The following is a 13867-nucleotide window of genomic DNA, read 5'->3' as shown; positions in this document are numbered from 1 at the left end:
TTCTTCCTCTATGAAAAAGCATGAGATCTACGATTTAAGCTTCTTGGGTGAAGGTAATGGCGTTACCATATATTATAAAGAATATTTTACTCTCTGAAGTATGGTAAAAGGATACTGTAATTCATCTTCAAGTTCTAACACCTGTGTCTTTTGAACTTCCAGGCCCACACCACGAAAAAGGTTTGACTCCTTTTTAATTACCTTGGGGTGCATGCATACTGAGGCAAGACTCTCACCACTTAGAGTCACGGTCTGATCCCAGGCAATACAGGAAAACAGTGTGAGGGTTGGATGCCCTACAGGGCTTAAATCCCAAATGCTTAGGGGAGGGAGAGACTTCATACAGTGCACTTTCTGTATTTTTGAGAATTTAGAGAACTGAAGAGCAAAATCCCTCAGACAGCGAGCTCAGGATCAACATTGGAGGTGTGGAGAAAAGGGAACTGATGTTGTGCCGGGGTGGTCGATACAATGCTCAAGTGACATCACAAGGCAACGCTTTGGCTGGCAACAAAGAGCCCAAGAGCTCTGAAGTTTTCTGGATCCAGTCTGACACCTGCGATAATTCAACAGGTGAGGAATCTGCAGGTGGAAGTATCCATCAGGAATATATATTTAAATTGCCTATCTAAGTATCAGTACTGCTGTCTGTGATTTTAGTCTGCAAGATGTGTGTATCTTGCTTCCTGTTCAACTCTCTAAGGTCACCATAAACTGAGTGAGCAATGCTCTAACAGCACGTAAAATCAGCCCATTTCTGCTGTAGTGCCTGACATTGTAAGGAAAGGAAACATGCAACATCCTGGGTGAAAGTCGGGCATACTTAAAACATCAGGACAGCACCAGAATATTTTATGAGAGCCCCTTCAGATCCTACTGCTATTTAGCAAGTGTATGAGAAGATTGTGCTTTGAAATGCACTTTTACCAGAATTAAAATAACTGAAGAGAGTATATTCTTTCTTCTCTTAATCCTGCCTAATGGTGGGCTCACTCGCTTCACTTGCTCAGATTCACTTTCAAAGAGTATTAGCAACCACTGTTCTTGTTTGCTAGATTTTGCTCAGTTTTCTTGACGAGAGGGTGCGTGCAACATTTAGGTTCATGTTTCTCCAACATATGAACTGTTCTGTGAACAATCAGAAAGCATTCATAACTCAAGCTAAAATTTAATCATTTCATGCACAGCTGTAAACTCTACTGTCAGTTGAAGTGCACAGCAGTATCCTATAAAAAATAATAATTGTGGGACTGGCATTTATTTTCATTCTTCTTTTTCATTTTGACAAATAGAGCACTGTGGAAACAGTAAATTAATGTCAATGAATCAGTGAATCGAGTTCATTCATAAACTTTTTCCATGGGAGTCAATTCTTTCAGTGTAAACTAATCAGTCTAAGGAAGCAATTAACATTAGCAGACAGACATACTCCATGAATCTCATGTCTGCAGCACCACATTATTGAGAATGAGAAACTAAGTTTGCAATCTTACTTGCTATTCATTAACATACCAGCACTATGCAAGGTAATGTGTACTTTGAACTGCTGCACCATTCTTGTTGCTTCTGTAACTTCGAAATTAAAAAAATTGTATTATCTAAATTATTTAGCACCAAGGAAAATTATTTTTGAAACTACTTCAAAGGTATGTGAAAGGCCTACTTATATAAGAAAGTTATCAACCAAGGCTAGCTCCGTAAAATCCTTTTCCACTCTTTATGCTGCTTTCATAATATGATAAAGAGTAAATTGGTTTTGCCTTAGATCCACTTAAAATACAGGAGACTGCATATGTGAATCCAAGTTTCCTCAATATTCACCCTGTAAACTTAGAAGATGCTGAAAAGAGGGGACAAAGTTGAGAAGGTTGAGCAGTATGTGAAGGAGCAGGGTACAGGCCACATATTGACTCAGACCTCATACTTGGACTTTGGATGGTGTTTTTGTCCAGCTAATCATCAGGACTTGAAGCTGCGGTTTAGTTATTTTGTACTGTATACACTATATAAAATAGAATTACATGTTACAGTAACAAAAGCAATGCACTTAAAAGGAACTATGCAGAGCCTGCATTTTTATAGAGGTAACAAAAAATTGCACTTACTTCTGGGTGAACAAGTAATGGGTCTCTCTCATGCTCAGACAGATGAGATGGCAAACGAGTGAAATCCATGTCTGTAGGTGGTCCACCTGTTAGCAACATACATATATGGTTTAGTATCCTCACCATGTCACTTTAAGTCAACTACATTTATGTACATTATAATTTCATTACAGGCTACACTTGCATAGGGAGTGTTTCACTCAGATTAAATTACCTGCTTTCTTTAGACCCTCCATACACATGAGTTTATTCATATATGCATCTTGGTTTGTGAGGAAACCACCGTCAGAAAGATGGCAGTCTGCCCAACTCTAAATATGGTGGGTAGACTATCACTTTGGCAGACAGGGTACTCTACCATCTTTGTAATGGAGTACCCTGTCCACCAAACTCTAAATGGAACCTTGTGTTTAGATTGTAGCTGTAACCTCATTAGTCGAGGTGTTAATTGTGTGTCTGTGTGTGACTGTGAAAGGAAAGAGCCCCAGGTGAATTGCTCTCAATTACAGTACATTTGTGTATAAATGTGCTTCTTCCTATGAATAAAAGCCTCTGGAGGATAGTTCCTCATGTTAGCTCTCTACCTCTAAATGGAGCGGACAGTTATCAAAAATAGTTCTGCTGCTACCTGTTTTGGGCTTGCTTTAGGTGCGGAGTGATAAACACTTACCCCCCATGATCTTATTATCTGATTCAACTAAATCAGGGGACACATAAGGAATTCAACAATAGGAGGGACTTGTAAAGACCAATTGTACTGGTTCGATATTTACAAGACGTTGGCCATTAAAGGGAAGTTTATGGTCCCTTTATCTGGATGGGTAATCTTTCACCTGAGTGATGTCAACGGTCAGCCTCACAAATAGAATTCAAATGCTGTGGGTTACAATTGGTTTATCTGTGCTCAGTGGGAGTCCTAGTTTTCAAACTAGTGACAGCAATGCACCTGTGGATGACCAAGCTTATTCAGACAACTTTCCTTTTATCAGCCAAGCATACAGGTATGGAAAACCGTGGAGACCTTGTCTCTTAAGGCATTAAGAGACAAGATCCACCACAAATATAAGGCATTCTGTAGAGAATCTGGGTGTGAGTGCAAATTATATGACCTAGCATTGAGAATGCTGGGAAGACACTGAAAATCAGCGGTATTTGTGTTTCTTTGGGTGAATGGGTATGCGAAAGTATGCAAACTGAGATATAAAGATCTCATGAATTATTCTTCCCGTATTTAATATACCAATTCCAGGGGTTACCATGTTCAAAATGAAAAAAAACCTGTAGAGTTGTCTGCGATTTAGGATGGGTCTCCAACCCATGTTTAATTTTGACCAGAAAGAATAATCTGGAGTAGAAACCCTAGTTTCTCTGCCCTTGGGAAACAATTGTCTTGCCCCTTTCAGCAACATGGTGAAGACTTCCGTCTTGCAGCCTCTTGAGGTGTATGCATTTCTCTGTGATCAGTGGAACAAATACAAGGCCAAAATGTATTAAATCCAAAACCCATCGATTCATGGTGAACTGCTTTTTTGGGAGGAAGGTAAATAGTCTTCCACTTACTCGGCTCCAAGTACTACAGGAGACTGACAGCTAAGAGAAGTCTGGTTCTCTAGGCTAGTTCTTGTCACCAGAGTGCCTCCTCTTCTAGTAGGCTAGCTGATGTAGGAGAGCCTTTGCTGAGTTCTCTTAGAGGCCTGTTTTCCCTGTTATCTACTGGCAAGACTGACAGTAGGTATATTGCTGACAATGAGGATAAAAGCATTACTGCTGACACTGAGGATAAAAGCAATCAGTTCCAGAAAACGACTACTGGATCCTGCCCCTAGATCCATGAAATGCTAATTTGCAGGAAGACTAAGGCTCCCAGTGACTGTACTGTTTCCCTAGCCATCCTAATGCCCTGACATTAACTGGCCATATGCTTTCCCCAAAGAGACTCCTGGTCAAAGGACATTCCCAAGAAGAACCCTTGCACCTCTGGAGTGAGGAAGGAATTTTTTAGCATCCTATTCATCAGAAGCCTCATGCTCCGGGGCTGAGACTGCTTCTGGGTGGCTGACAGCGTCAACCAAGATGGCAGACGTGTAGCCTGCCACACTTTGCTGCGTCCTGCTGACTTCGCTGATCTCGGGCAATGGAATTTGGCTGGCACATATAAGACTGGGTCGGTCAAGCCCTAAGGGGTATTGTTGTAGCTGCTGCATTTGCTACAATTGCTGCGGGCGCCATAGCACTTCACAACTTTCTTTTACCTACGTCAACACGGTACCCCGAGCTGTTCTTTATGGGGATCTGAATTGAGATAAGGGTGCCTCTTAGTTCAAAATGGACTCATGGCATAGGTCAAATTACATAGCAGCCCTCAACAGCTCTTTTTTAACCCTGTTAGATGAAGAACAGCAACTTCAGAAGGCAAGAATATAACAAGGCACAGCGGTGGGGGACAAAAGCATGCAGCAAGTCAGGACGGCCAGGCAGCACAACACGCACAGAGATGCAGTTCGAAAACGGCATATAACAGCAAATTGTAACTGAGTAGTAATACATGTAACAGGCCCGGTGTACTATAGCATGTTGTGATTACCCTAACAAATTCTGTGGAGGCTATATAGGTAGCTTGGCAGCCTGGGGGAGCTCAGTAGGTGCCCTTAAGGGTGGAGTGAACCCAGTGGTATTACGGAGGCAGTCTGTGTACCGATAGATGAGGCGTGTGACCTCTTGGGAGATCTCCGGCGACTCGGAGTCTGGTTGTGAGTTTTACTTTGAGATTCCTTGCCATTACTCAACAGGCATTACTTCACAAGCTGCCTCTACTGTTATCAGGAATAAATGAAGCAATATTTAAGGTACAGCTCAGCTAAAACATGCCCTCTTGGAAAGACTGTAAGAGGCATAAAGCACTGTAGCCACTTTACAGCCAACATGATACAAGGAACAAAGACCTTGGAAATGGCACTGCAGATTTTCTCTCCAGTGCAAGTGCCCAATCCGCAGCCCAAAGAAGTGAATATACAAACGTTTGCACAGCACTATGCTGTTCAGCTCCCTCTGTGTTAACAGCTAATGAAACTGAAGCAGACCCAACCGACCTGCAACACCGGCGCTGATCCAGGGCGGATCCTCAATAGGGGGTGATGGACAAAGGAAGACCCCAGACAAGTATCCTGCAGTGAGTTTCGATTCCGCAAGTGCCTTGTCCGGGTCCCTTCCCTGTGATGCTGCAACATCCAAAAGTTGGCCAGCGTATCTCATGTTTTCTGCCATTAGCTCTAAGGGTCCACAAAAGGGGGTCCTAGATCTGTTGCTTTCAGAAAACAAAGCCAGAGTGGATAGCACAGCTAGCAAGAGTACAGCGGGGATACAGCGTACTCCAAAGTCTCTAGTAATTTATACATCTTATTCAGGTGCACAGAAGAGGTTGGAAAGTACTTGAGCGATGTGCAGCAAAGCTGTTGAAGATTTTCAACTCTTGCAAACACATGTGATGGAGGCACCACAAATTCCCGGGTCCCAGGTGAGTCCAGCAGATGAAATGCTACACCTAATAGTAGATGAGCTGAGGGCTATGAAGATCTCCCAAGAGGAAGCCTAAAAAAAGACGAACGAGCAGTTGAGCCAGAATAATGCAAATATTCAGTTGTTCACATTGAGGGTCTCCCAAGTGGAGCAAAATAGTGTTTGTCCTAGAAGACTTCAAACACAAACTAGAATCCACAACCGTCAAACTTCAATATGAACTGGCTGGCCTAAAAGAAACTAGATGATGCAGAAAATCTATCATGCTATGCTAATCTGCAGTTCACTAGGATACCGTAGGGCCGCAAATACACCCAGACAGACCCCAAACTAATTACAGAGCTCATCAAGAAGTATGTGGACACAGACACTAATTCCAAAAACACTGTTCTCACTCTTACCAGGGCATACCGTGTGCCTGCACCACAGCCCTCCAATTCCAAATACCCACAGACCATCCTTGTGAATTTTGGTGACTTTCGGGACAAAGAACATATTCTATCTAAAGCCATGCAAGATAAAACATATCATACTGTAGATAATTACTCCTTTAAAATCTTTACAAAAATTTTGATTCTTGCCACCCATCAGCAGATTCAAAGGTTTGATTGAAAATTTAAGGAATCAAAGGGCCCCGGCAGGGATCATCCAGCAATCCAAGGTGAGAGTCCAATATAAGAGACAATCACATATTTTTCAACGGGTGGACCAGGCAAAGGACTTCTTATTCTCCATTCAAAAAGTTTAAGTTAAGGGGTGGGTTGGGGTGTGACAGGGTTATGTAACTTATGAGAGAATGTTCCAACTCAAGCTATGGGTTAATGTCTGGATTTACTGACTGCACCTTGCAGGCTATGTAGCGACTGGCATTGTTGACAGTCTCATGAGTGCTATGTCAGGGCACTCTCTGAAGAGTGGGGTTGTGGGAGGGAGGTGACTGGTGCAGGGAGGGAGGGGTGGTGGGAAAAGCACTGTAGGATGGGAAGGAATTTTATAACATTCTACTTCCACTAAACAGCTTACTGATCAGCTGGGTGGAGCTTTAATGTTGTCCAGGACACTAGCTTGGACTGCTCCTATAGGACCGAACAGCAAAATAAACCAAGGACTGTACACTTCCTAGCACAATTGATAAAGGACTTTGCGCTAGTTGATCTCTGGCAGAGAGATTACCCTAAAGGGAAAGAGTATACCTGTTTATTCAAGCGGTTCAATTCAGCCTCATAAATTGACTTATTTTTAGTATTGCATAAATGGGACAGAAACAGATGAGGCCTCCTTAGGAATATACTTGTTGAGCACTCCGTCCTCGATGTGGCTCTGTACCGTCCTCGGACAGAACATCCTTGATAACTCACTCCTATTGGAGAAGGGCTGGGTATCGATTAGTTTAGTTTAAATAATTTGAAAAGCGCATGGCTACCCGAAGGCCTCCCAGCGCTAAAAGGTAAGTAACAACCCAGAAGCAGAAAACCCAAGAAAAGAACTATGATGAAAATAAAAAGGTCTTTCATTTTTTTCGGACCGGTAGTTCCAAAGGTTCTTGTTGAAGTTCTAGGGGTAGGGAGTTCCAAAGGTGAGCAGCCTTAACTGAGAAGGAGTTGCCTCCCCATGAACATCTCTTAAATTGTGATATATAAACTAGCTGGGCGGTGGAAGATCTCAAAGTCCTTATAGGAACGTAAGGTGAGATGCTTGGTCTGAGAAATGTAGGGCTTTTACTATGAAGGGCTTTGTGTATCATGCATAGGGCCTTAAAACAGATCCGATGTTTTATTGCTAGCAAGTGAAGGGAGACTAAGGCAGGTTTGGCCGATTGATGTCTGGGTATATTCATAAGTAATCTTGAAGCCGCATTTTGTACAACCTGCAGTCTCCTTATTACATAACCAGGGGAGCTGAGAAAAATGGAATTATAATAATCCAGTTGTGAAAGTATCAGGGCCTGGATGAGAATTCTTCTGGGAAGAGGAGGTTAAATATTTTCCTTAAAGTTCTTAAAAGGCGAAAACAAGATGAAGAGATCTTTTTAGATTGCTCCTCCATCGTGAGGCAACGGTCTAGCCAGAAGCCTAAACTCTTTGTATGATCCTTAGGGGACGGAAGGTTATTAAAAACCGCAGGAAGTAGTGCAGGGAAGCTAGAGGGGGCACAATTGCCTACAATCATTACATCTGACTTTCCGTCATTAAGTTTGAGTTTGGACTTAGTCATCCAAATGGCTACATCGGCCAAGCAGAGGGAAAGATTCGTAAGAGAGGGGTCCTTGGCATTAGAGAGTGAAACTAATAATTGTGTATCATCAGCATATGTGATCACAGAAAGGCCATGGGGTTTTACGACTTTGGCTAGAGAAGAAAGATAAATATTGAAAACAGTGGGGCTCAGAGAAGAGCTCTGAGGAACACCACATGTAAGGGGGAGAATTTTAGACAGAAATGAGCGATTGAGAACTTGGAAGGTTCTGCCTTTCAGAAATGAAGAAAACCAGACCAATGCTGTCCCTTCTATTCCTATGGTGGAAAGTCTTTGTAGGAGAATGTTGTGATCTACAGTGTCAAAAGCGGCACTGAGATCTAACAGAATGATGGCTGCGTGCCCACCACGATCTAACAATTGACGAGTACTTTCCGTGACTGCTAACAAAGCTGATTCTGTGCTGTGTTGGGGTCTGAATCCCATTTGAGTGGAGTCTAGAAGTTCATGATCCTCAAAGAAACGTGTCAACCGATTATTGACATGCTTTTCCATAATCTTAGCCAGAACTGGAAGAAGAGCGATAGGCCTGTAGTTACTGAGCAAAGAGGGGTCAAGTTTAGGTTTTTTCAAAAGCGGTTTGACCACAGCATGTTTGAGGGTTTGCGGTAAAAATCCTGAGATTAAAAGATGGTTAAGAATATTTGTCAGAGGAGGGGAAATGATATTGGAGGCCAGCGCAAGAATAGTGGGAGGAGCAGGATCAAGGGGGATCCTGATTTTATGTTGTGAAGATAACTCGTGACCAGCGTCTCTGTCAGGGGCTGAAAAGCTGCAAGCGAAACCGAAGAAGGCTGAGCACTAACGTGTTGTGTTGAACCCCATCAGTTCTGTGACTAGATATGGCCGGAAAAGAGGAGCAAATATCAGTGATCTTTTCCTGGAAAAAAACCACCAGGTTATTGCTATGCTCGATAGAAGCCTCTATGGGCGGATCATCTGGGGATATATGGGTAAGTTCTTTGAAAATATGAAAAATTTATTTCTGAGAATTGGCCCATTGTTCTTTTCTAGTACTATAAAATAAAGACTGAGCTGATTTAATACCGTCATGATAAATTCTGATAGCTGCCCTATATACTTTTTTTGAGGAAATACTGTAGTCTTTCCTCCAACTTCTTTCTAGCTTCTTGCACTCTTTTTTAAGTTCCAGCAGTTCAGATGTAAACCAAGGGTTAGGCTTATGCTTGGGCCTTTTAACAGTTGTCTTGACCGGCAGAAGAGCATCTAAGGAAGTGGAGATCCAATTGTTAAAACATTCTACATGATCAGAATTAGGTTTATTGTGGTTAGAAAATGAAGAACAGAGAATGTCCTGCCATCCTCTAGAATCTAATTTTGACCATTGGCGAGAAGTTATCTTTATGGGAGGTTGATGAAAGGGGGAAGCTCCACAGGGTGGTGTAAATGAATGTAGATAGTGGTCTGTCCAGATGAGACGCATGGGAGTGTAGAGTGGAAGATCCGAAAAGTTACTGAAGATAAGATCGATGGTGTGGCCTTTACTATGGGTGGGTCCCGTGATGTACAGAGTTAGATCTAAAGCCGCCAAATTTGAGAGGAGCGCTTTGGCAGAAGAACAGTGCGTTTTATCAACCTGAATATTAAAATCCCCGAGTATGGTAAAATTGCGGGTTTTACAAGAAATGGCCACTGCAAAGTCTGGCAGGGCCTGTATAAAGTTTCCATAAGAGCCGGGAGGATGATAGACGAGTATTCCTGAGAAGGCGAATGTTGCACTGAGATATAGAGAGAAAAGCAAACTTTCGCATTCAGGGATCTCTAAGGGGGTAGTGGAGCATTTAATGGACTTTTTTTTATGGATTATGGCAATACCTCCCCCTCTGGACTGGGGTCTACCCAGATGAATGATTGAAATGCCCTGAGGTAGGGCCTTTAATAATTCAGGGGAGGAGTCTTGACTGAGTCATGTTTCTGTCAAGAATAATGCGTCTGGGTGATGATCTTCTAGAAGAAAAAAGATATGGAGGCTATAAGTGGACAAGGAACGACAATTGACCAAAAAGAGTCTTCCTAAGTATTTGGTGCCATTAGTAGCGGGAGACGGCAGGTTGTGCAAAGGAGTCCAGAGGCAGCTGTGGCATGACCAATTTATGGATTCAGGGGTATAGACCGGGTGGGGTACGTTCATAGGGATGTTATTATAAGCCAAGAACTGTTGGCGTGAGTAAACTAACCTTTCCAGGGTCTGCCCAGCAGCATAACTGGCCTCTGGGCTCTCCCAGGCGCGGACGGGTGCAGACGGGCTTGCCTTAGGCGCGCAGCTGGTGCGGGGAGTTGTTTAAGTAGTGCATCCAGAAATGGATGCCTAACAATTGAAGACTAGACCGCCGACCAAAATGGCAGGCAGAAAATGGACCAGCCGAGTAAAAAATGGCAGTCGGGTCCAATTTAAAACAGTGCTAAAAAGAAATGCTGCCGGGTGCCTCTGAACATGGGCACCGGCAGAATGAGGCAAATGTGAAAAACGAGATGGGAATATAAAATGAGGCTAGAAATAACAGGTCAGTTAAAAATGAACCAACTTATGCACTCTGATATTGAGGATTTTATTCGTAGGAATATAGGCACAGACCCAACCTTCTCAGTATGGGAAGCCTACAAAGCCTCAATTAGAGGTGAGGCAATCGCTTAGAAGGCCCAAGTTAATACACTAGGAAGAGGCCATATCTGTTCAATACAAATTTGATCAGGAGGTTAGCAAGCATCCTGTACGTTGTACTTCAGTCTCTAATGCCATGGTCATACAAGTTAGCCAAAACTATAAGGATTATCATATGTCTAAGGAAATGGTCAATCAGAGCACTTACTTTCAGAAATACTATGAAAAAAGTGAACATGCTGGATGGTTCCAGCCCTGGTCTGTCAAGGAAAAAAGGAATAGCGACACCATTACATCAATTGTTGATGGGGCCAAGAATTTAAGGGTCTTGCAACCCGACCAAACTGGTTAAGTGTCTCTAGAGCACTAAATTGGCCTCTAACCCTCTGCGTGCAGTACTTTATGGGAAAGGTTAGAGGAATTTTTACATCCAACTGAGCTACCCATAATGAACGGGGACCACAAGCCTCAGATGTCGCCGTCATTTAATAGCGGAAGTGAAAGCAGCTATCAAATCCGTACCTAACGCGAAAGCACGCACGAGCGATGGCCTGCCGCCTGGAAATTTATCAAGTGTTTGTGGGACAGTTGGCAAACTTTTTCATTATTCTATTCAACTGAAGAACTGGAATGCTATGAGGTACTCAACTCCTTCATGGAGCCAGTTATTGTCAGTTTTCTTAAAAGGGACAAGCCACATGAACAACCTGGTTCATACTGTCCATTCAGCATACTAAACAGTGACTACAAACTTTTTACTAAGATCATAGCATCCAGGTTAGGTTTTGCAGTCAAAACTGTAGTCCATTGTGATCAAAGCGAGTTTCTGCCTGCAAGATCAATTTCATCCAATACCATTTTTTTGGTGCAGGCAATTGACTACTCTTCAAACAATAACATTAAGGCTGCAAATATCATGATTAACACCAAAAAGGCTTTCGACCTAGTCCAGTGGAAAGTATTATTTGCTATTCTCAGCTGCTTTGGATTTCCGCTGAAGTTTGTTAAACTACTGAAAAATCTGTATGAAAAGGCTGAAGCGAAAGGTAGTCAACTCACACGCTGTAGGACGTGTTACAATTAGAAGAGTTAGGAGGCAAGGCTTCCCTATGTCTCCTGTTCTTTTTGCTCTTTTCTTCATGCCTTTGGCAGCCGCCGTTAAGGCAAGATCTGCTGACTAGAGCCCCCCCCTTGCAAGAGCACCATGGATGATATCATCCTCTACTTAGCTGCAGAGGAGCAACACATCCCAAATACCTTTGCCAAAATCCAGACATTTACAAATATTGGGAGTTACAAAATTAATCATGCAGAGTCTGAAGTTCTTTCATTCAATAGCAGCTCCTTAATACTACCTGTAGAAATGAGGCAGCTTTACTCTACCACCTGTCCTATAAGGTACTTGTGGGGAGGGGGGGGAGAGTCTATGTCTCACTTAAGTTTGCTGACCTATTCAAATTAAACTACACTTCTACCCTTTTTTTTAAATAAACTTTTTTATTAACTTTTCTGTAACAAACACAGCATAGCTTTGTTCTCCCTTATTACCATAATGATCAGCACGACATGGAGCAGCACAAGGATACAACATCAGTTCGTCTCTTGCCTCAATGATGTACAATGACATGTGCAGGGCTTGCAAAGCCATACCATTATCACTCTGCCTTCCGCATAAAATGCGCTTCACAACTACGGCATAATCTGATGGAGTTTCTATCGTGACCTTTGTTCGTTCAGGGCCTTTCTGGGATCGGCACAAGAAGGATCCCCCACTGCTCTGCCCAACCATTCCACACTTTACCATATTTCTTGGGGCATCCGGCACTATATATATATGGGTCTTTCCAACCCCATGCAAAAGTCCATACCACGTGCCCATCCCTCAACCAAAGGTGCCTGTGGGTCCTTCCAGGCCCTTGCAATATCTCTTTTGGCAAGTACTAAGCCCAACCACACCAATATTTTTGGGTATCTCATACCCTCCAGCCCCTGGGAAATGTGCAAAAGGATCAGTCTGGGTCCTTTGGAATGGTCCCGCCCACTGCCACCTCCAGGGTGCCCAAAACTTCACCCCAAAAATTAGAAAGAGCTGAGCAGTGCCAAAACATATGTAGTAGATCCCCCGGCCCAGTACTGCATCGCAAACAAGCGTTGACAATGTGGTGTGCCGCCCAGTAGTACAGTCGAATATCCGGTGTGGCCAATCCCCTACACTGCTACCCTTAATGTGCATGGCTTACTATTTAAATGGCAATCTCTGCCCTTTTCCGTCATCGGACATGTAGCCCAAATCAAAAAAGCCATTCTTCCGTTAATTATTTTCATATTTTCGAATGTTAAAATCAAAGTTCAACAACATTTCTTTGACAATATAGATCAAGAAAAACGGCCTTCTTGTGGCAGGGGAAGAGGGCTTGTACCAACTTGAAGACAATTCAGTTGAACGCAGAAAATGACGGGTTAGCACCACCACATATTAGAAAGTATTATCAAGCTGCCTTCCTTGATTGGCTCATTCAGGCAGCGACAGTAAATAGTCCTTTGCATTGTTTTTATCTCCAGCAAATGCTGCAAGACGCTGATACTCGGCTACCTGTACTTCTCAAAATCCCTAAATTGCCCAAACGCACCAGATATAAGCTCCCACATATTGTTGAGTACAGATTTATGAAACTTAAATTCAAATTCAGTTTCCCTTGTTTCATCCCCAGATGCATATAAGCAAATGTACACAGTTAGGAGCATCTGTAGAAACTAGAGTCATTAAAGAAAGGGAAAAGGTGGGGTTCTCGAGATTTAGCGATTGTATGCTGGTGGGGGAAGTGAAATCCTGGCAACAGATGAATGCCGCCAATTACGCTATTATTCCAAAGCTCGCCTTCTCCTATTTGCAAATCAATCTTTACATATGTCAAAATCAGACAGATATGAATTCACTTGCAGAAAGTGTTAATAAAGCTTATTCTGTGAGAAGTCATATTGGTTTGGGCAATAGGTACCCCCTGCTTTATCAGCAATAGCGTGATAAGGTTATTCCTGCAGTGCTGGCCAAGATTACAACCTCCAAAGGTTGCAAGATAGATCCAAATTCCTGGGGTCATTATAATCTAATGGCCCATAAAGCCATTTGCCATGCCAATTTTACTCAAAATGGCTGGTACATAAAACCCATGTTGCTGCAGAAAATGTTCCCTTCTATCTCTTCTAGCCCACATTTAAAGCTGCATGCTTCAGATGTGGGCACAACAAAGGCAACTGGCTTCATATATGTTCCACCTGTCCAGGCCTTACTCATTTGTGAAGTAAAATATTTTCATTAATTAGTAAGAAGCTGCTGGTTTGCATAACCCTGAGCCTCCTTAAGGCA

General features: G+C 42.8%; 1 protein-coding gene across 1 annotated transcript in view; it reads right to left on the bottom strand.

Moving 5' to 3' along the window:
• RAD17 (RAD17 checkpoint clamp loader component) overlaps positions 1-13867 on the bottom strand; it is a 278159-nt gene that overhangs the window by 94688 nt on the left and 169604 nt on the right. Inside the window, exon 12 of the mRNA XM_069224406.1 lies at positions 2106-2191. Within this exon, the coding sequence (XP_069080507.1) occupies positions 2106-2191 (86 nt within the window). The remainder of the gene's footprint in view (positions 1-2105; positions 2192-13867) is intronic.

This window comes from Pleurodeles waltl, chromosome 1_1 (assembly GCF_031143425.1).
Source record: "Pleurodeles waltl isolate 20211129_DDA chromosome 1_1, aPleWal1.hap1.20221129, whole genome shotgun sequence".
NCBI lineage: Eukaryota > Metazoa > Chordata > Amphibia > Caudata > Salamandridae > Pleurodeles > Pleurodeles waltl.
Note: the sequence above shows the minus strand (reverse complement) of the source record. Positions and strands in the feature narration are given on the sequence as shown.